The sequence below is a fragment of the Neodiprion fabricii genome, chromosome 5 (genome assembly GCF_021155785.1).
Source record: "Neodiprion fabricii isolate iyNeoFabr1 chromosome 5, iyNeoFabr1.1, whole genome shotgun sequence".
In the NCBI taxonomy this organism is placed as follows: Eukaryota; Metazoa; Arthropoda; class Insecta; order Hymenoptera; family Diprionidae; genus Neodiprion; species Neodiprion fabricii.
Window position 1 is genome coordinate 29,225,866 of NC_060243.1, and position 18,948 is coordinate 29,244,813.

Sequence of the window (18,948 nt, forward strand, 5' to 3'; positions counted from 1 at the left end):
CAATCATTCGAATGATTAATTTCACGATATTTGAACATGTGTAAAACCCTAGCTTTGTAGCTTCTTCGTCGCCGAAATCCTTTATAGCACACAACTGATCTAGAAGAGAAGGATGCAATTTAATTAAAAAATCAGGCGGGTATATCTTGCACATTTTTTATTTAAATATATGAAACGCATTTAGTATTACACTCATACTTTTCCATTATTTTACCCGATCTAACCCTGGAAGAATTATTCATTGTTTATGCGTATCTTCCAAGTTATTCGGTAATAACATTTCGGGTTAAAAGAACACTTATATATATTTAAACGTATTATAAATATATACACATCCATTCATACTTCATATAGATTAAATAGAATAAATACAACGGAGTTAGAAGTTAATCGCATTTAGGTACCAACGTCGTATTTTCATCATTAGGTACTAATAATGCACTGCCATATCATATTATAGAATGTAGTCTACCGATTTTAGTATCTAAAAAGTAAATATTAAAATTGCAAGTGCGTCGTGAATCTCTTGAAACTGATAACGTTTGCGATTATGCGATACACTTGCAATTTTGCCGATAAATTCTCATTGAATAAACGTTATCTTACATAGTTTCAAGGTAACTGCATATCGTGTCTAACGAATTAATATACTGCGCTAAATGGAAATGAAAAAGAGTATTCGATAAAAAATTGTACTGTTTCGAAGAAATCGCAACACGTGATTATTGGCTTCGAAAGCCTAAAGTTACTGACCGCAAAAGATGACTACATATACGTTACAACGGTCTAACCAGGCCGCGTGACTAAAAATGTTACTATGTCGTTAAATCACTACATATAATTAATCTGCGATTCTGGGAAATAATTATCAACCGCCACTGAAGTTCGCAAGAATTTCCACGCCGGCAGAACTCGAGTCATTTTTTGCCAAGTAAGTAAAACTCGATGTGTGCCCGTTAAGGGCATGCACACCTTATAGACTGCGCGGCACCTTGACGTCAAAGATGAAAATATTTCATTCGCAATTCAAGATCGTGTGAGTGTTCGAAGAACGATGGTACGGACGTATTTCAATTCTGTAGTAACTGGAATAGCCGTGAGTGCGCATGTTTTCGGTAATCTGACTATTGGGTGGCACACTGCATATTTCATAGTCGTGAAGTAAACATCCCTACTCCATTGCATCCGTTACTGAATTCCATTTTGTGGTTAACGTGAGTTTCTAACACATTTATTAGTGCAAAACTTCAGTTTGTGATGAAAGCACGATATGATCGTGAAATGCAAATGGGATTTTCTTCGCTTCTTACTTCAGGAACCCGGGCATGTCTGATTGTGAGCGTGAAATCGACTTAGTCACGGCCTGTCAGGAGACTAGGAAATGTTTAAACGGTGCATACAATGTTCAAGACTGAGATCATTTTTGACCCCTTATAGAAGGTAAAATAAATTTATCGTCATCGTGATTGATACGAATCCATGTAGTGTTTGAACGATTCTATGATAATTGAAGGGAAACTATCTAAGAATTCAAACGCGCGATAAGATTCATTGTTTCGTGATTCGTTTGTCTATCTTCTCTTTCTAACAAATCATTTACAAAAAGAAATCAAGAAACGATACATGAACAGATACTCCTATGTCCACCCCAATGTTTCTCCGCGTGCACGTCGTGATTGTACATAGTAAGTATTTCCCCGTTCATATGCGTTTGCGTAGTTCAAGACCAACCCCTCTATTCAGTCAATTGAATACGTATAAATTGATGCGAGGTTTGATCACTTTCCAGCCGATTTCGAGCGTCGAAGGAACCAACTAGGTACAATGCTTCCTGTACCCTCTGTACACAACCAAGAACACACAACAATCGGCATCGCACTAATCGAAGACCGAGCACGCAGTCTTCTTCTCAGTTTCGGAGGCTGATCCCGAGTAGCAGTCAAGAGCTTTACGAAGTTTGTCAATCCACTCGTCGATGTCTTCGTCAGTGATGCGGCCACCGTTGGCGTCGACGGAAATCGAGCGAGCAAACGACCGTTTGCCGACGAGTGCGGAGAGCATAAGAGTGACCATGGGTATCCCAAGACCGAGAAGAAACATGGGGTGCATAACGTGTTTCATCCCGTGTTTTTTGAAACTTTTGAACAGTTCGGAGAAGAAGCTTTCCTTTTGGTGTTCGTGGTACTTCCCGTATAGATGAGGCTTGATCTTTCCGTACTTGGCAATGTAGTTGTAGTAGTACGGATCGTAGGACTGGGCGTATAACTGTGAGTGATAAACGTTAAGATCCGGCGGAGGATGATTGGCGTCCGGAAACCAAGCGCTTGCGTCTTCGTACGGATTCGGAGCCTTAGAGTAATAACGTTTATGGTAGCCGGGTGGCTTGGTGTAAATTATTTCCGGAGCTCCGTGGCCGTAGCCTCCGGGCGGAAATCCTGGAGGCCCCACTCTGGACTGAGCGCGATAAATGCCGCCCACGTACGGCGGCCTCACAACGAAATTCCGCCTCCTGTAGGGGACCGGTGGGCCCCTAAGAACCGCCGGACCCTTTTCGACCATACCTTGGACCGGTCGATTAACCCAGTTTGCGTTATGGCCGATCACCCGATCCGCCGCAAACGGCATTTGGGCTGGTTTTATTTGTGGGTTCGCGTATTCCGGCTGTGCATACTGAGGGTACTGGAGTTCCGGCTGGCCCGCTAGGTTAACTTGCTCGTTTCCGCGACTCAAGTCTTCTCGCTGAGGCAGTACTATGTCCGATATGTGGGGCTGGTGATGGGCCGACAAGTCACTCGGCTTTTGGGCCCCACCAAGGTACTCTTCGAGGGCCACCTTGGACTCCTCGGGTGTTTTCGAGTTCAGGAACATCGCTAGGGCCGCATCTGACTGCTCGGGCAATTCCGGCTGATGCGCAGTTTCCGCATTCTCCGGGTAGGCCTGGTTCCAGGTATGCGTTTTCTCCGCAGGATATGATGCGGCTGCTGACACTGGCGACTTGAGGTCTTCATCCGTGATGGTCTTGTAGGAGTTCGCGGAGGAGCTCACCGCCGATGATATTTCGTTTCTCGTTGAAAGCCGGGGGGGCCCCGGGCTTACAAACCTATCACCGTTAGCTTGGTATTTGTTCTGGGCCCGTTCGGCTAGGAGGCTTTTTGCAGCAAGCAAATACGAATCTGTCTCCGTATCCGAGATTTCCAGGGAACGCCCCTTAGCCGCATTCTCTGCCAACTGCGACTCTTCGGCCGTGTAAATCGTGTCCTCGGTCAAAGGATTACCATCAAAGTTCAACTGACCCCAGGCTGCCTGGATCGTTATTAAAAAGAGAGGAATCACGGATACCCGCATGGTTCTGCAAACACAACAAAAATAAAAGTATTCCGTTAGAGTGTACCACAATTGCCGAATAAACACCGTATGGAGTACAAGTTATGGGTGATTAACCTAAAATCGGAATTACTAATAAATTTGTATTACACTTCAATGGGAAATTGCCTGCAGACTTGAAGATTTATGGACCGTAGTGATAAAAGTCAGTGTATAAATTAAAAACATGCACCAAATGGTTGGAAATAAACAAATCAAATAATTCGCAAGTTAAATATACCATAACGGTAAGCTATTCGGTAAAATTGTACTTATACAGCGAATGATTAATTCGTGTTACAGGTGGTGGTGATTGGCTTTTGGCGGTATATACATCTCTAGTGATCGATGCAAATGATGGGTTATTACACTGATTCATGTACGCTGTAATAAATTGTTTCCGTACGTCATTAGTTGAAAAAATAAAACTGCTATCATGACGACACTATAATGCAAATATCAAGGCAAACGACCGAAATACACGAGATGGAGTCATGCGATAGAACGTTTCCGATCGCCGGTTTCTTGTCACGCACATTATACATGTATGGAAATTTATTGAATTTGCTTAAACTTTGTCATTCGTTTCATCGTTAGAAGTCTAAGAATAAATTTTACGATGTTCATTATGTTTATATCATGGGAACCAAAACCTCGCTAAACATGTTTTACAATTACGCAATAGTGCTAGGATTCAATGTTTGCATAATATATGTATGTACAAGGAAATGATCAATGGCATCTCGTGTATTACGTAATACATACTGGTTTCAGATTCGAGTCTTTCGAGTTTTATTTCATTGTTTTACTTCTATTTTTAATTCTAAATTTGCCTAACTCGTTTATGAAGCGAACCTTATAAACCTCCAACAGGAGCGCAATGCGATTAAAAGGAGAAAGAATGTCTAAAGAAAAGGAAAGAGAAGAGAGATATAAAGTATGAAAACGAGAATCAACTGTTGCTTTCAAACTCGATATCCTTCTCAATCGTTGCTCCTGTATCCTGTACAATGCCAATTTCTTCTGTGTGGTGTAAATTTATAAAGAGGAAATCGGTGCGGGTGATTCGACCTCGAAAAATAAACGAAATGTGACCAGCCGACTCGTATCGCTGGTCGAGAGAAAGTAGTACCCATACCGGGAAGGGAAAAAAGGAACGAAAGAAGGTAAAAAAAAAAAAAAAATACAGCTGGAATGAAAAAAAAGAACAGCATCAAGACATTCTCTGACAATTCACGTTCACGGGTTGTTTAAGCAGTTCGAGGTGTGTCACAGTAAGAGATATCGAATGTCCGGCAATAACGTCCGCATAGTAAAAGGCTTTCTAAAACCGTTAATTTCATTATACAAAACGATCACCTTACAGCTAAGCACATGTATGTATATATATTGTAATGTACAAGTTTTTAGGAGGATAAAACAGTCTTTTCTGAAATTAAAAGTTTACATTTTCTGAAAGAACTTGCATTCGCGGCATCTAATTGTAAGTCGGGTGGATATATTTTTGCGATCGGCGGCCGAATAAATTATATCCGGAATTCAAATGATTCCACTTACATACATTATTATCGTTATTGTTGTTACACACACATCTATATGTATATAGTATATTATAAATATTATTTACCAAATGGTCATGCATTTGCAAGCCAATTGCTGCTGATCTGTTTGCAAGGTAGTTGATACGACGAAGCAAGCGGATGATAAGTTTTGAATATACATGAATATCTTCACGCTAGAGTGATCAACCGTGAATGCGTGCATTCGTAATAACGCGTTATCTATCTTTAAGTTTGTTGATGAGGTATACATTTTGCGCACAAAGTATGATATGCCTTTCGCAAATTTATTCATGGTCTTTACCGTTATATCAATGAATATTTCCTTCTGAACCTTATGAACCGGAAAATCCAGTATTGACCATTAATTCGAAATTACATTTTCATCTAAGCTCATTTATATTCTATACATGGCTCTCGGATTGAAAACGGTTCTTACACTTACGAGAAACCCCGTTGTCCAACTTTTACAGTAACAATAGAATATGTGCGAATATTTATATCATATTTAATAAATTTTTTTAAAAAATAGGAACATGAGATACTTGATGTATGGATAATCATGTGATGCGGAAAAAGGTAAATCATTTCTATTGCGAGGAATCGCGTACTTACAACTAATTGGATCCTGGTAGTCGACCATGCACGTGAATCATCGAATCATGCGGTGTGATTTGGCGTGTGAAGAAAGTGAAGTGAAACGGACGCTACAACGGGTGATAAAAACAGAATTGGGAAAGGAATGAAATAAAATTGAAAAAATCACCCGCGAATATATGAATTTAAACCGCGCAACGCGGAACTACTCATCCGTCGAGTCCGGCCGGTTTAAAGGATTCGAAGACACTGAGCTCGTCTCACAGCGAGAAAGGAGTTTGTGGATTCCCTCCAGAAGATGCTCAGTCAACCTACACCTTGACGATATACATATAGAGCCACATTTTACCTACATATACAAATACACTTTAATTTATCCATCTTATACGTTTACACTGCCATGGTTTTAAATGCGTTGTTGTACACCTTCGACTCAGTGGTCAGCAATAGAGGGGGAGTCTAGACTCCAAACGGTCTGGTCTAGGGATGTAACGACGAACCAAGAAATTTTATCGCAACATTAACTAGCATTTTGTTCGAATCCAGTAAAAGAAATTACGATTTATCGTAAAGGTATACTTCGGTTCGTATCTTATTTATATAAAAAAAATTTCCACATTACAAGAATCTACCGAACACCAGGATATGGGATCGTTCAACGACCAGTCCGCCCACTAAACGCAACGTTCAGGATAAAAATGGACAGGGTAACGGGCCAGTTCGTCACCGAGATCTATCGTACCAAAAAAGATGAATTAGACAGATCAGACAGATGAATACTGAAGAGTCTTCAATTGGATCGACGAATCACACAGGCGGTGAGAATTAATTGTCTTCGCATATAATTAGAGGAATGACAGAGTGACGATCAAACATTATTGCATCTGCAACGTCCAGTAATACCAATTGCTAGACTACGTCCAAAGTAGTGGATCCCACCTTAAAGTGCCAGATCCAAACGTGGGACCACGTCTCAGTGGTCACTGACAGGTTTCTCGTTGGCCTTCAAACAGTTGTTGATGGACGTGGGTATTGGCCCGCCGAAAAAGAGCCTCGAAACGCAGAGACAAGAACCATACTTGTATAACTGGCTACTCTTCTTTCCAAACCGTGCGTGTATGGTAGAAGGTAACGATCCGTTCATCGGCGGCAGTAATAAGCACGGAGGAACACTTTCTTTGTACTCAGCTCACCAAGATTGGGCTAAGAGAAGAAAGGAAGGAGGGAATGCCACCCCACACATTGAAAGAGGACGTATGAGTACGAACAGGATTTAAAGAAAAGAAAGAAGACCAAATGGAAGGCTTCGTAAGTCCACCGCCGATGCGTTCATGCAGACACAACGATAAAGCATGACGATTGGGGCCCAGCAGGAGGTCATCGTCCGTAGAATTGACCAACTTATGAACAACAGTTTCGGAATAACTATCCGCCCTTACTTGATTCATGGTTAAAATACGTCTTTGAGCAAGTTTTAGCTCGGTAGTTATTAATAGTTGATACGCTTTGTTATATGAAGATCAGTGTTTACGTAGATCCAGGCACGTCGGTACCATTCATGACCATAACCTCAGATTACACGCAACGAGTGTTGCCTCAAATGGTACTAAGACTACTGAAACCAGTAAATCTATCCTGATCAAACGTTTGACAGGAATTTATTGTGGTGCTAGTGGCACTTAGGTCCGAGGTACGATAGTGGCGCGGTTAGCCCCACCTTGAACCAAGATTCCAAGGTGTATGTATGCTCATTGAGGAAAGTAAAGCCGCCGTTAGACCAGGATATGAATACGCACTGTGTCTGTGCGTGTCCACTGTGTCTGCGAATGGTTCTTACCGCAAATTGTACTTTGACAAACATTGTCGAGTCTGTTAAAGAATTCTAAAGTGGATGTGTGCGTGATGGCTCTAGAAATAAGAATTATGTCCCACTTGTGACGGTGGTTTTGGTTCGTCTATTTATTCTTCTTCTTCTTCTTCTCGTTTACTTTATTATTGTTATTACTGTCCCAGATTACTGCAATCGTCGCCACTATAATGTCATTCGCGAAAATTCCTCATTAATTATACATTCAACCGAATTTCATTCAACGTTGTTCAGTGCCGTCACAAAAAAATTCTGACAATTATGTATCTACCAAGAATAGGCGACCGGAACTCTTATCAATCTTTTCGTCCACACTGTCTAGACTCAGGCTCTGAATGTCGGCACAGTGTGATTTGCAGGCGTGTTGAATTACGAATGAAGTGTGAGTGCGGCACGAACACGTCGGGAATTAAGTCTGAATAGAGCAAAGGTTAAATTGTTAACTAACCCTGGTAAAGTACTCAAATTTGGTTCATTATGAGACCTTCTTCGTTGGAATTGACTTCCATTAAAGCAAGTCGCGTGCAGCAGGAATTGTCATGTATACATTGCGTCTGGGTAAAATTACTTTAATGTCATTACATCCGTGGGAGGAAGTACATCGTAGGGAGCGATTCTCTAACAAATTCCTCGCCTAAATAGTTGACTGCTAAACTTCCAAATTCTCGCGATTTCTTTGAGCTTTTTTTTCTATCATCTGACGCGAGTCAAGTTAAAAACAAACTCCACGTACGGTGTAGTACAACCGATTGTTTAGAAAGTATAATTACTTTTTTCGCAGGTTTTAATGATTATATACGGATAGGATATTGCTCGTAAACGGGAAAGTGAAGAATTTCTGTTTTGTAAATATGCTGTATTAATTTGCGATACTGTCCAAACAATTGCCGAAGAATTCACCAATTAGAGCTTTCCATGAAAATTTTTTTTGCCAGGTATTAACAATTAATGTTGAATAATTTTTAACCCCCTTATTTTAAATTTGCGAATTAGTGATCGTCTATCAATCAACAAGCGTTGTAATAATATAAAATATAAATCAGGCCGTAACGAATCAGAAAAAAAAGTTTTTGTTTTTTGACACAATTTTGAAAGGCAGCATCTCGTTTAAACTGTGCCACAACTCACACGTGTATTGAAACTTTTGGTGAAGGTTATTAACCCGGTTTACTATCAATTCGATAAATACATTGGAACGCTCCCGGGAATTACTAATTTGTAGCAACTAAAAGTTACAAAAAGTTTTACCTATATATTTTTCTTTTTCTCATGGCATAACGCATGGCTTTTTGAACCATGGTTCATCGATTATCATCGGTCAAATCGAATATGAGAGCAGTGTAAAAAAAAATTAGCATGACCATGAAATTATGACGTGAAGTCGTAAAAGAAAGAAGAAGAAGAAGAAGAAAAAGATCATTGTACATAGGTTTTAGAATTTTTTTTTCTCTTTCCATCATTCGAACGCTGAGAAGTTTCCAAAGATTCCAGAGAGAAATCTAGCACAAGTTCTTCAAATATCCGGGAATTGGGTATATTTTAAGTATGTTTGTTTAGACTGGTTTATTAGAAATATATTCAATAGATGCCGCGTTATCGGAATAACAAAATATCCGTACAATTAGTTACATCGAAAGTACAGTTACGTGTTACTCATTACTCGAAGCTGAAAAACTTGGGGGGATTTCAAGGTAAATGTCCATGCACATAACATAATTTGCATACCGGACAAGTTCACCTAATTGACGTTAAAAATTTTTTAAGCTATGTGACGAAATTTCTGCTGTTTTCCATTAGCTATTTTATGTGCACAGAAATTTCACGCATGCAATTTAAAAGGGTGGCCTCTTTATATACAGCCGTGAAACGATTAATGCTGGCGAAAAACAAGCGTGTAAGTCTACGAGTGAAAGTATCCCGACATCAACCAGTGATTCATTAATTATTATTTGACCCGTTCTGCTTCCGAAGACCTTTAGCAGAATTCTTGGAGCATCGTGAGGTGTTCGAAACGAGGCACGGGTTCAAGACCAAGAGTAGCAAATTTCCACACAAGGCCAAGTTTACCGTCAAAAATGGAACAGAATCTTGGAGGTAGAACGCCCTAAGATGCCACTGTAGCAAATATCGCAGTAATATATTTGCTGGCATATATTACGACGTGATATTATACTTCACATGTTAACAATAAGCCAGTAAACTTACGACAATTATCGCTACTAGTTTTATTCGATTAATTGAGTTTTTCGATTAATCGTTTTTCTAATTATTCGCTGAATCGACGAATTCGATTAATCGTTTTACCGATTAATCGATTAATCGACGGTTTAGATTCATATACCGACTGACCTACGGAATTATTATGAGGTAGCTCCGATTAATCGATTAATTGAAAAACGATTAATCGAAACCGTCGATTAATCGATAATTGGAAAACGATTAATCAATTAATCTGCAAATGTGGGACTATATAAATCCGCGATTTTTTCGTTAAAGACAGATGCGTGATTATCTGGGCATAAGTATATGGAAATCATATCATTGCCAAGTTTCGTGAAAAGCATGACGATCAAGATTTTGCTTACAGTGTTCGCGGTTTAGGAGAAAGTTTTAGCTGATATATATTCAAATTGGACGAGGTGCGGGTCAAATTCGTGAAAAACTAAACGTATAGTCCGTGATTTGAAACACACGTACCAACAGTTCCGGAATCGTCTTACAATTAAACATCAGTCGTCAGCCCAAAGAAGGAGAAGACGAAGTAAAGAAGAGGGTCTAAAGGTGAAGTTAGCATAGATATTAGACGCAACCAGAGTGACATAGTATCCAAAAGTGGGCCATGCATAACAAAATTGGCAATACACGTATTTACATTCATATATGTATCTAAATCTATACTGTCTTCGCAGTTTTTGGCTGACGCAGGCCACGCGTTGTATTCCTAAGATATGCCAATGTACTTTTCCTTCCATGGGGCAGGTCCCGATAACGCCTCAAGGGTTATTCTTCTTACGTGTCAGCTCTCGTGCGAAAGGTGGTCCAGGTATACTCTCTCTCAGTACCGATGATACGGTGAAGATGAAGAGCGCACAAAGATGTTGACGATGTAATCAGTAATTGAGAAGATGATAGTTTTGTGTTCTGTATCATTTATTTATTTAAAAGGTATTTACTGTTACCTTTTTTCTTCACTTGGCGACAGTTCAACGGCCAATAAAAGAGCTCGAATCATCGTCCCCAGTTTCATTGGTCGATGATGATGATAGTTAGACCCAAGGCGCCTCTTGTCAAGTGAGCCGGGCATGGAAGGCTCGTAATTGTTTCATATTACATTTGTCGTCTGCCGCGTCACGTACTGATGTAGAACGAGCGAGCGAGTAGAACGAGCGATGCTTGGAAGTGTAACAACATCGTGAAACGCCAGTAATAGTAATCGTTTGAATATAAAGTGAAAAACGCCCAACTTAAGATGGAACCTGGACGAAGCGGTCGTTCGAAAAACTTCTGGGAAAGGTGCAAGGCTTTCCTACGCAAGATTCATTTCAATACCGACAAGATATTCTATCGGTAAGTTCGATTTCGGTTTAACCGGCATGAAGGTATGATTCATCCTAACCCTTTCGATTGTCAACGGGATGAATGAGGTGGTCAATTACCTTACATTGATTTAGAGGACTGGAATGATCGAAACAAGGATTTTCAAATGATCATGAATCCGCGCATAGTTCGTCCGTTACAACGAATCACGAAGACTAAGATAGGGTGATCACATATGACACAGGACCTGTTCTACTATATAAAGTGCATAATGTGTGTCCACGTTCTCAGTTGACGTTCGCGCCAATGCATAATTTTAGACGCGACCGAGTCTAGCACGCTTTAATTAATAGATGTAATCAAAACTCCTGACATTTTACTACCAGCCTCAATCTTTGACAGTGAAAATTGAAGCAGTTACTACGTAATTACTTCCATTCATCTCCAATAGCCATAAAACGATAGCGTGCTAAATCGCCAAACAAGTTACAATCATTACTTGTTGCGATTGTTATAAAACTACTGCAGGTCATCGATTTGTCAGATTGCATTTTAAGCTACGGTATCCGAACGCCTGTTATCGTCAATAGACAATGCAAGGAAGACTGCATGTGCTTGATGACATCTTCGTATTTAATTGAGCACAATTCATACGTACTTAAGTTATAAAGAAGTACGTGATCCGTTTAAAGATATCACGTCAATGTTGGCTTGAGACGATTACATCTATAAAAGCGGTTGCCAATTTCTTGCTGTTAATATCGATAACAAATATATAATCAAGACACAATTATATTTTACCAAACTTGTTGAAAATTAAATATATGAAGAACTTTAGCTGGTTCTTTGCTGATTAGACCCTACTTATAACGCAATATTCGACCAACACCGATGCTTTTTGTGTACAGCATATATTACATAAGGTTTATTGAAACGATTTTAGTTACTCATCACCGAACGTCTAAAACGTTACACCTTCAAACTTCATAGCAGCGATTAAAATGTTTTTTCAGTATAGGGGTGAGCATAGCCACGCGGCCATGGCTTTGGTTAATAATATCGTTCTGCATAAGCGCGGTGTGTGGTCCAGGATTTCTTTTCTGGGCGGAAGAAGTAGACGATGTTGAGCTCTTCATGCCCCTGGATTCGATTGTCAGGGCCGACGCTGCCTGGGTCAAGGAACACTTCAGAGACGATCTCAGATACGAAAGTATTATAGTTACTGCTCCAAATGTGCTAGATTCAGAAGTTTTGCAAGCTGTAAGTGATTAAGATTATCCCGCAGAGATATTTGAAATGAAACATAGAGGTAGAATGTAACTATATGTGTTCCGAATTGAGAGAATCATTGATGAGAAAATCTTTGTATCTTCCATAGTCTTTCTTTTGCACACTATATTAGAAACGAAAGACGCGAAAGCCAGAAGATATTCGACAACGATAATGCTTCAGTTCACACGTCTCATGTATTATACATTCATTTTACAGCTGTACGAGATAGAGGAGTCCGTTAAAAGCATCGTGGTCGACAATGACACTTGGAATGACGTTTGCGCGGGGTAAGATGCTCTGGGAGTAGAGTTTTTTCTCATTTTTAAATCGAAGTAATTTGGTAATTCGACTCGTGTCCACAGATACTTGACGTGGTTTGAAGACGAAGAAGGAACAGTGGATCTTGGTGAAACGGAATTCACTGCTGAAATAATGGCGAATTTGAATACCTCGATAAAACACGATTGCTTATATCAATCGTTATTAAAGGTATGGAGGCCTGAAGAAAGGACGAACTTTCAAAACGCTAACAGAGACTCAATACTTGCCGATGTTACGGCGGCCCTAAGCGACCAGTGAGTTATTGTTGGAAAGAAACGAACCATTTCATGGGGTCCTCCAATACCCAGACGTATTGTTGAAAATGAAAAGAAGTCAATATTTTCATCTCTTTCAGAAACAACAACAACATGCTGTTGGATATTTCTCTTCTGTTATCCGGAGTGGAATACGACGCAAGGGGATACGTGGTTGGGGCAAAAGCGACGATCCTAAATTTCTTATTAAAAAAATCGCATCCTCGTTCACCGGATTGGGAATTGGAGTTCATTAAGAAGGTGCTCTACTCGAACCGCACCTTGCCTGATGGAATGGCGATCTACGCGGTAGCGACAAGAAGTTTCACCGACTTTCTTCATCAGGTCTTGAACAGCAATATGACCGTCCTTTTCTGCGGCCTCTCGTTGATCGTCATTTACATAATTCTGATGATCGGAAGGTGCAACATTGTTCAGCAGAGGATTTACCTCTCCATAGTCGGGGTGTCGGTCATAGGACAAGCGATCCTTTCGGCCTACGGAATTTGCTACTACATGGGATACTTCTACGGTCCGATACATCCTATCCTGCCGTTTTTGCTACTCGGTATCGGAGTGGACGACATGTTCGTAATTATGCAGAGCCTTGAGAACATATCCAAGGTCGAAAAGCCGTCGGATCTAACGGAACGCATAGCCCGGGCCTTGCAGCAATCGGGAATGTCGATAACTGTGACGTCGGTTACGAACATTGTGGCATTTGCAATCGGAGTAACAACGGTGATGCCGTTCTTGGAATCGTTCTGCATGTTCGCAACGATGGGTATTCTCTTCCTCTACATATTTGAGATCACCTTTTTCGTTAGCTGTTTGGTGTACGATGAGAGGCGGCTTCAGCTCCAGAGGGACGGATGCTGTTGTCGCCCGACTCCCGAATGGAAGCCGACCGGGTGCAGCCAGAAAAACATCCAGCAGACTATATTCGAGAAATTTTTAGGACCATTCGTTACGAAGACTCCCGTCAAAATAGCAATCCTAGCTCTGACCACTTTCATCCTCGGGTCGAACGTATGGGGCATCTGTCAGCTTGAGCAGAACTTCGACCCCACTTGGTACTTAAATCAAGACTCGTATCCCATACTGTACAACAATAAGCTGAAGGAGTATTTTCCCAAGTATGGTAAACGGGCCGGTATTTATCTCGGCGATGTTGACTACTATCGGGACCACCAGGCCTTGGTCAACTTCACCGAAGCTTTGAAGGCAAACCCCTACGTTAATAACCAAACCGTCGATTGCTGGTTCATCGCCTTCGATAAGTGGTTGCAAGCACGAAGTCTAGGTCAATATTCTTCCCAGCAGAATCAAGTTTTCACAGTTATACCCTCCTGATAAATAGAGTTATTGTATAGTTTCAAAATTTAATTTATATTCACATGTTAGGCTTCTGGCAAGACTGACACTATCATGTAGACTCTTAGGTTGAAATGTTAAGCCCTATGTTTTATTTATTTCTGTGTTTCTCAGACCCCGAAGACAACGACGAATATCACAGTTACTTGACAGAGTACTTGCTGCTCACGAAAGAGGGTCAAGCTTACATAAAAGACATCAAATTTAACAGAATACCAATCAACGATTACAACATTACGGTAAATTTAGGTTTTGGTTCTTCAATACTACTTAAATTTCCATTACCAGTCAATGTAGTCATCTAGTTGAGAATATTACGATTTCACACGAGAATCTAGAATATTCCATACATCATTTGACGACGAACGCTCGTTTTCAGACATCACAGATTCAAATACAGCACGTGTTAATAAATACAACGTCGGATCAAATTCGCGCGATGGAATTAATCAGAGAGACTGTAGAATCAATAAATTTCTCAATGGGTAACGAGCATGTAGCAGTATTCTCTCCAGATTATGTATCGTGGACAGCAAACAAGGTAATCGCATGAAGAACACTTCCAATTTACCTTTCACTCAATTTGAGTAAAAACTATTTAAAAACAATGCTGTTTCAGATCATCGGCGAAGAACTAATCAGAAATTTGGGTCTGGAAATTCTAGCCGTTGGGCTTGTAACGATAATTTTGCTTCAAGACTTGGAAGCTTCATTCTGGGTAATTTGCTGCGTTTTATTCACACTTGTCGATTTATTGGGTTCCATGTACTACCTGGGGCTAACGATTGAAATATCGTCCAGCATAATGGTCCTACTTTGTGCTGGATTGGCAGTGGATTATGCAGCCCACATTGGGATGGAATTTACCAGGATGAAAGGAACGAAAAACGGTTCGTTATACTCGGGACATTTCGTAAAGTTTCAGATCACTTTGCAAATGTACGTTATTATCTGCAATTTCGATGAACACATAATTTATTTGTTTTTCATTTCTTTTTCTGTCAGAGCGAGCTGTGGCAACGCTAAGTGTAATGGGACCCGCTGTGTTCAACGGTGGCCTCAGTACGTTCCTAGCATTCGTGCTTCTGGGTGCTAGCGAAGCGTATTTATTCAGTACGTTTTTCAAGGTATGATCAAATTTTCGTGACTTTGAAAGAGAATAGCTAAACACTATTACATACTAATATATTTTTCCATAATTTTTTCAGCTCTTTACATGCGTTGTGGTATTCGGACTCTTTCACGGTCTCTTATTCTTACCTGTGATACTTAGCCTATTCGGACCAAATGAGTTGAAGATTGAAAAGGATGCTGAGATTGTCACGACACCACAGCAAATTTCCATGAACAATAAAAGTAAGCGGTCCTTATACATTTTAATGAAAATAAAAAATCACTGGTAAAAGCTAGTGATGTTTCGGGTCTCAACAAATTGGAGCAATCATTCTCCTACTTTTCTCGGAATATTACTTATTATTTTAACTTCCATGGTGACAAAAATATTTATTGTTTCAGGCCAAAGTATTGACGTAGAACAACAGGATTAAATTAAGACTGCATAGAATGTAAATGTTTTTAAATATAAACGAGTTTTTAATCGAATAAAAGAATGATTCTATTGTTCATTACGATGTTTTATTATACCCCCACGCATTTTAATATAAATAATTGTAGGTAATTCGTCAACTCACAGTTTCATTTCTGTCTTCTAGTCTTCACCTCTGTCCATCCATTGTCTTCATTCTCCTCAGCATCCATTTTCTCAACTGCTTCGTCATTTTTCATCTCATCTCTTACTCCTTCCAGAAGTTTAGGTTGCGCTAAAGTTTCCTTGGTGGGTTTCCTGCCCATTATCCATGGCTGAAGTGGGGGCAATTTCGCCATCTCCGTTACCGCTGTGGCTTCATCTCCATCCATACAATATTTATGAAATCTCAACAATACTTTGGCAACATCTGCTGCGCTATCATCTTGCAACTCTGTTTGGAAAGCCTCGTCCATATATTCTTCTATTTCCGCAGCTATATCATCAGTATCTAGTCCCTCTGCAAATTTAGATTCGACATATAAGATACAAATTATCGCACGTATGAAATTATCATAAATGAGTTGGATGGAAAATATTCACATTAGAACATTCAAAAGTAAATAGTCTGAACTGTTTGTATAGCTGAAAGTAACTTTTACTTTATTTCCACAACTGAAATCAGTTATATGAGCAATGTGAAGTCAGATTATAAAGAAGATTATGTGAGAAGTGCAATATTTACATACGTAAGCAATGGAGACTAACCATTCATGTATAAGACTTCTGTAATGTATGCCGGGAAATCTTCAGCCCTATCTCTACTTCCCATTCCATGATCAACAGCAAGCTACAAAAAGAATTTGAATTATCATTATTTAGAGAAATTGTTGTTCATACATACGTGGCTTAGCAGTATCGATTATCTCTACAAAACAAGTTCGGAGGATTGAAGTCAATTTAATTACAGGTTTTGTATTGCTGCTTTGTATGAAACTATGCGGAACTGATTAATGATACTCTACAGAAATGCTTTGTAGAAGACAACTTGTTCCGGGCAAAGGGAGGTTATGATGTTGAAAGGAGATAATTATTGTGATTAACAATAGAACGACAACGAGATGCTGGTGAAAATAATTACATACGTTTAGAGCGGTCCAGTTGCTCAATACCCGTTCCGAAATCGTGAGAAAAAAATCCTTCGTGCTCGCCATGTCTCTCGATACAGGCATGCAGCATTGAGGTTATACAGTACCGTGTCGTAACGTAGTCGTAACGATGAAAAGACTTTTTATCGACGGAGGAAAACAGTGCAACCGCACAGGCGAAGAGGTTCAAAATTTTTTATCAGTTTTCGGCTGTAAAATTCGATGCGTTCATCACACCTAATGTAGACACATATACGAAATCCTTTTCCTTTGTAACATGACCTCGATATTATAGGGGTCTCGAATGAATCGATTCCGTCAAAGACAATTACGTCGATATAGTGCAGCCAAGAATTTATTCCAGCACTTTTCAAAATCCCGAAAATTTTCATCAAAAATACAAAGGGGTTAGCCTTACTTATTTTTAGGCCGAAAAATTTTTGGTCTCAGATTCGATTAGCATGACCTTTTCTCGACTAATTAGACTCCCAGGAACTCAGGAAACGCAGCGAAAAGAGCGTGGGATCAACGGGAGACGAATGACGACGAAAAGATCACCAGGCTGAAAAATGTGAAAAACTCAGGTTCTGGTTTTCTGCCTGTAACTTTTGATCCGTTGCTCGCAGCGTATTGGGACTGCGCCCAATCGATTTCTCCCACAAAATTACGTCAGAATAGTGTACGAAAGAATTTATTCCAGCACTTTTCAAAATCGCGAAAATTTTCACCAAAAATACAAAGGGGTTAGCCTTACTTATTTTTGGGCCGAAAAATTTTTGGTCTCAGATTCGATTAGCATGACCTTTTCTCGACTAATTAGACTCCCAGGAACTCAGGAAACGCAGCGAAAAGAGCGTGGGATCAACGGGAGACGAATGACGACGAAAAGATCACCAGCTGAAAAATGTGAAAAACTCAGGTTCTGGTTTTCTGCCTGTAACTTTTGATCCGTTGCTCGCAGCGTATTGGGACTGCGCCCAATCGATTTCTCCCACAAAATTACGTCAGAATAGTGCACGAAAGAATTTATTCCAGCACTTTTCAAAATCGCGAAAATTTTCACCAAAAATACAAAGGGGTTAGCCTTACTTATTTTTGGGCCGAAAAATTTTTGGTCTCAGATTCGATTAGCATGACCTTATCTCGATTAATTAGACTCCCAGGAACTCAGAAAACGCAGCGAAAACAGCGTAGAACCAACAGCAGACGAATGACGATGGAAAAAGCATTAGTCGAAAAATGTGAAAAACTCAGGTTCTGGTTTTCTGCCTGTAACTTTTGATCCGTTGCTCGCAGCGCATTGGGACTGCGCCCAATCGATTTCTCCCACAAAATTACGTCAGAATGGTGTACGAAAGAACTTATTCCAGCACTTTTCAAAATCGCGAAAATTTTCACCAAAAATACAAAGGGGTTAGCCTTACTTATTTTTGGGCCGAAAAATTTTTGGTCTCAGATTCGATTAGCATGACCTTTTCTCGACTAATTAGACTCCCAGGAACTCAGGAAACGCAGCGAAAAGAGCGTGGGATCAACGGGAGACGAATCACGACGATAAGATCACCAGCTGAAAAATGTGAAAAACTCAGGTTCTGGTTTTCTGCCTGTAACTTTTGATCCGTTGCTCGCAGCGTATTGGGACTGCGCCCAATCGATTTCTCCCACAAAATTACGTCAGAATAGTGTACGAAAGAATTTATTCCAGCACTTTTCAAAATCGCGAAAATTTTCACCAAAAATACAAAGGGGTTAGCCTTACTTATTTTTGGGCCGAAAAATTTTTGGTCTCAGATTCGATTAGCATGACCTTATCTCGACTAATTAGGCTCCCAGGAACTCAGAAAACGCAGCGAAAAGAGCGTGGGATCAACGGGAGGCGAATCACGACGATAAGATCACCAGCTGAAAAATGTGAAAAACTCAGGTTCTGGTTTTCTGCCTGTAACTTTTGATCCGTTGCTCGCAGCGTATTGGGACTGCGCCCAATCGATTTCTCCCACAAAATTACGTCAGAATAGTGTACGAAAGAATTTATTCCAGCACTTTTCAAAATCGCGAAAATTTTCACCAAAAATACAAAGTGGTTAGCCTTACTTATTTTTGGGCCGAAAAATTTTTGGTCTCAGATTCG

The 18,948-nt window shown here is 40.1% G+C and overlaps 3 protein-coding genes across 6 annotated transcripts; 1 reads left to right on the forward strand and 2 right to left on the reverse strand.

The window, feature by feature from the left end:
* Window positions 1-140: 140 nt before the first annotated feature.
* LOC124183298 lies at window positions 141-15,974 on the reverse strand. 2 transcript variants are annotated; one of them, XM_046571613.1, is made up of 2 exons: window positions 15,836-15,974; window positions 141-3,349 (listed from the first exon to the last, which is right to left on the reverse strand). In XM_046571613.1, exons 1-2 carry the CDS (start codon window positions 15,841-15,843, stop codon window positions 1,879-1,881), a joined length of 1,479 nt encoding a protein of 492 aa, XP_046427569.1. In that variant the 5' UTR covers window positions 15,844-15,974; the 3' UTR covers window positions 141-1,878. The 2 variants fall into 2 exon arrangements, with proteins under 2 accessions (XP_046427569.1, XP_046427570.1); XM_046571614.1 differs by lacking the exon at window positions 15,836-15,974 and adding an exon at window positions 5,538-5,778.
* LOC124183294 (NPC intracellular cholesterol transporter 1-like) lies at window positions 10,598-15,767 on the forward strand. Of its 3 annotated transcripts, none has more exons than XM_046571607.1 (11): window positions 10,653-10,953; window positions 11,937-12,183; window positions 12,412-12,482; window positions 12,558-12,770; window positions 12,872-14,073; window positions 14,259-14,383; window positions 14,524-14,685; window positions 14,764-15,034; window positions 15,150-15,271; window positions 15,353-15,500; window positions 15,660-15,767. In XM_046571607.1, exons 1-11 carry the CDS (start codon window positions 10,856-10,858, stop codon window positions 15,689-15,691), a joined length of 2,691 nt encoding a protein of 896 aa, XP_046427563.1. In that variant the 5' UTR covers window positions 10,653-10,855; the 3' UTR covers window positions 15,692-15,767. The 3 variants fall into 3 exon arrangements, with proteins under 3 accessions (XP_046427564.1, XP_046427563.1, XP_046427565.1); XM_046571609.1 differs by having other exon boundaries at window positions 10,659-10,953; window positions 11,942-12,183; XM_046571608.1 differs by lacking the exon at window positions 15,660-15,767 and having other exon boundaries at window positions 10,598-10,953; window positions 14,764-15,083; window positions 15,353-15,487.
* Window positions 15,763-16,968, reverse strand: LOC124183301. Its single transcript, XM_046571616.1, has 3 exons — window positions 16,815-16,968; window positions 16,438-16,519; window positions 15,763-16,189 (listed from the first exon to the last, which is right to left on the reverse strand). The coding sequence occupies exons 1-3, from the start codon at window positions 16,899-16,901 to the stop codon at window positions 15,840-15,842; spliced, it is 519 nt and encodes a 172-aa protein (XP_046427572.1). The 5' UTR covers window positions 16,902-16,968; the 3' UTR covers window positions 15,763-15,839.
* Between the last annotated feature and the right edge of the window lie 1,980 nt (window positions 16,969-18,948).

What these genes read in the sequence shown, in the direction of transcription:
- LOC124183294 (XM_046571607.1), top strand. Translation starts at nt 10,856, where the DNA reads ATGGAACCTGGACGAAGCGGTCGTTCGAAAAACTTCTGGGAAAGGTGC. An exon ending in TCAACGATTACAACATTACG is followed by an intron (nt 14,384 to 14,523) that starts GTAAATTTAGGT and finishes GCTCGTTTTCAG; the next exon opens with ACATCACAGATTCAAATACA. An exon ending in AATTTCCATGAACAATAAAA is followed by an intron (nt 15,501 to 15,659) that starts GTAAGCGGTCCT and finishes TTATTGTTTCAG; the next exon opens with GCCAAAGTATTGACGTAGAA.
- LOC124183301 (XM_046571616.1), bottom strand. Translation starts at nt 16,901, where the DNA reads ATGCCTGTATCGAGAGACATGGCGAGCACGAAGGATTTTTTTCTCACG. An exon ending in GCAACTGGACCGCTCTAAAC is followed by an intron (nt 16,520 to 16,814) that starts GTATGTAATTAT and finishes TTCTTTTTGTAG; the next exon opens with CTTGCTGTTGATCATGGAAT. An exon ending in AGAAGTCTTATACATGAATG is followed by an intron (nt 16,190 to 16,437) that starts GTTAGTCTCCAT and finishes CTAAATTTGCAG; the next exon opens with AGGGACTAGATACTGATGAT.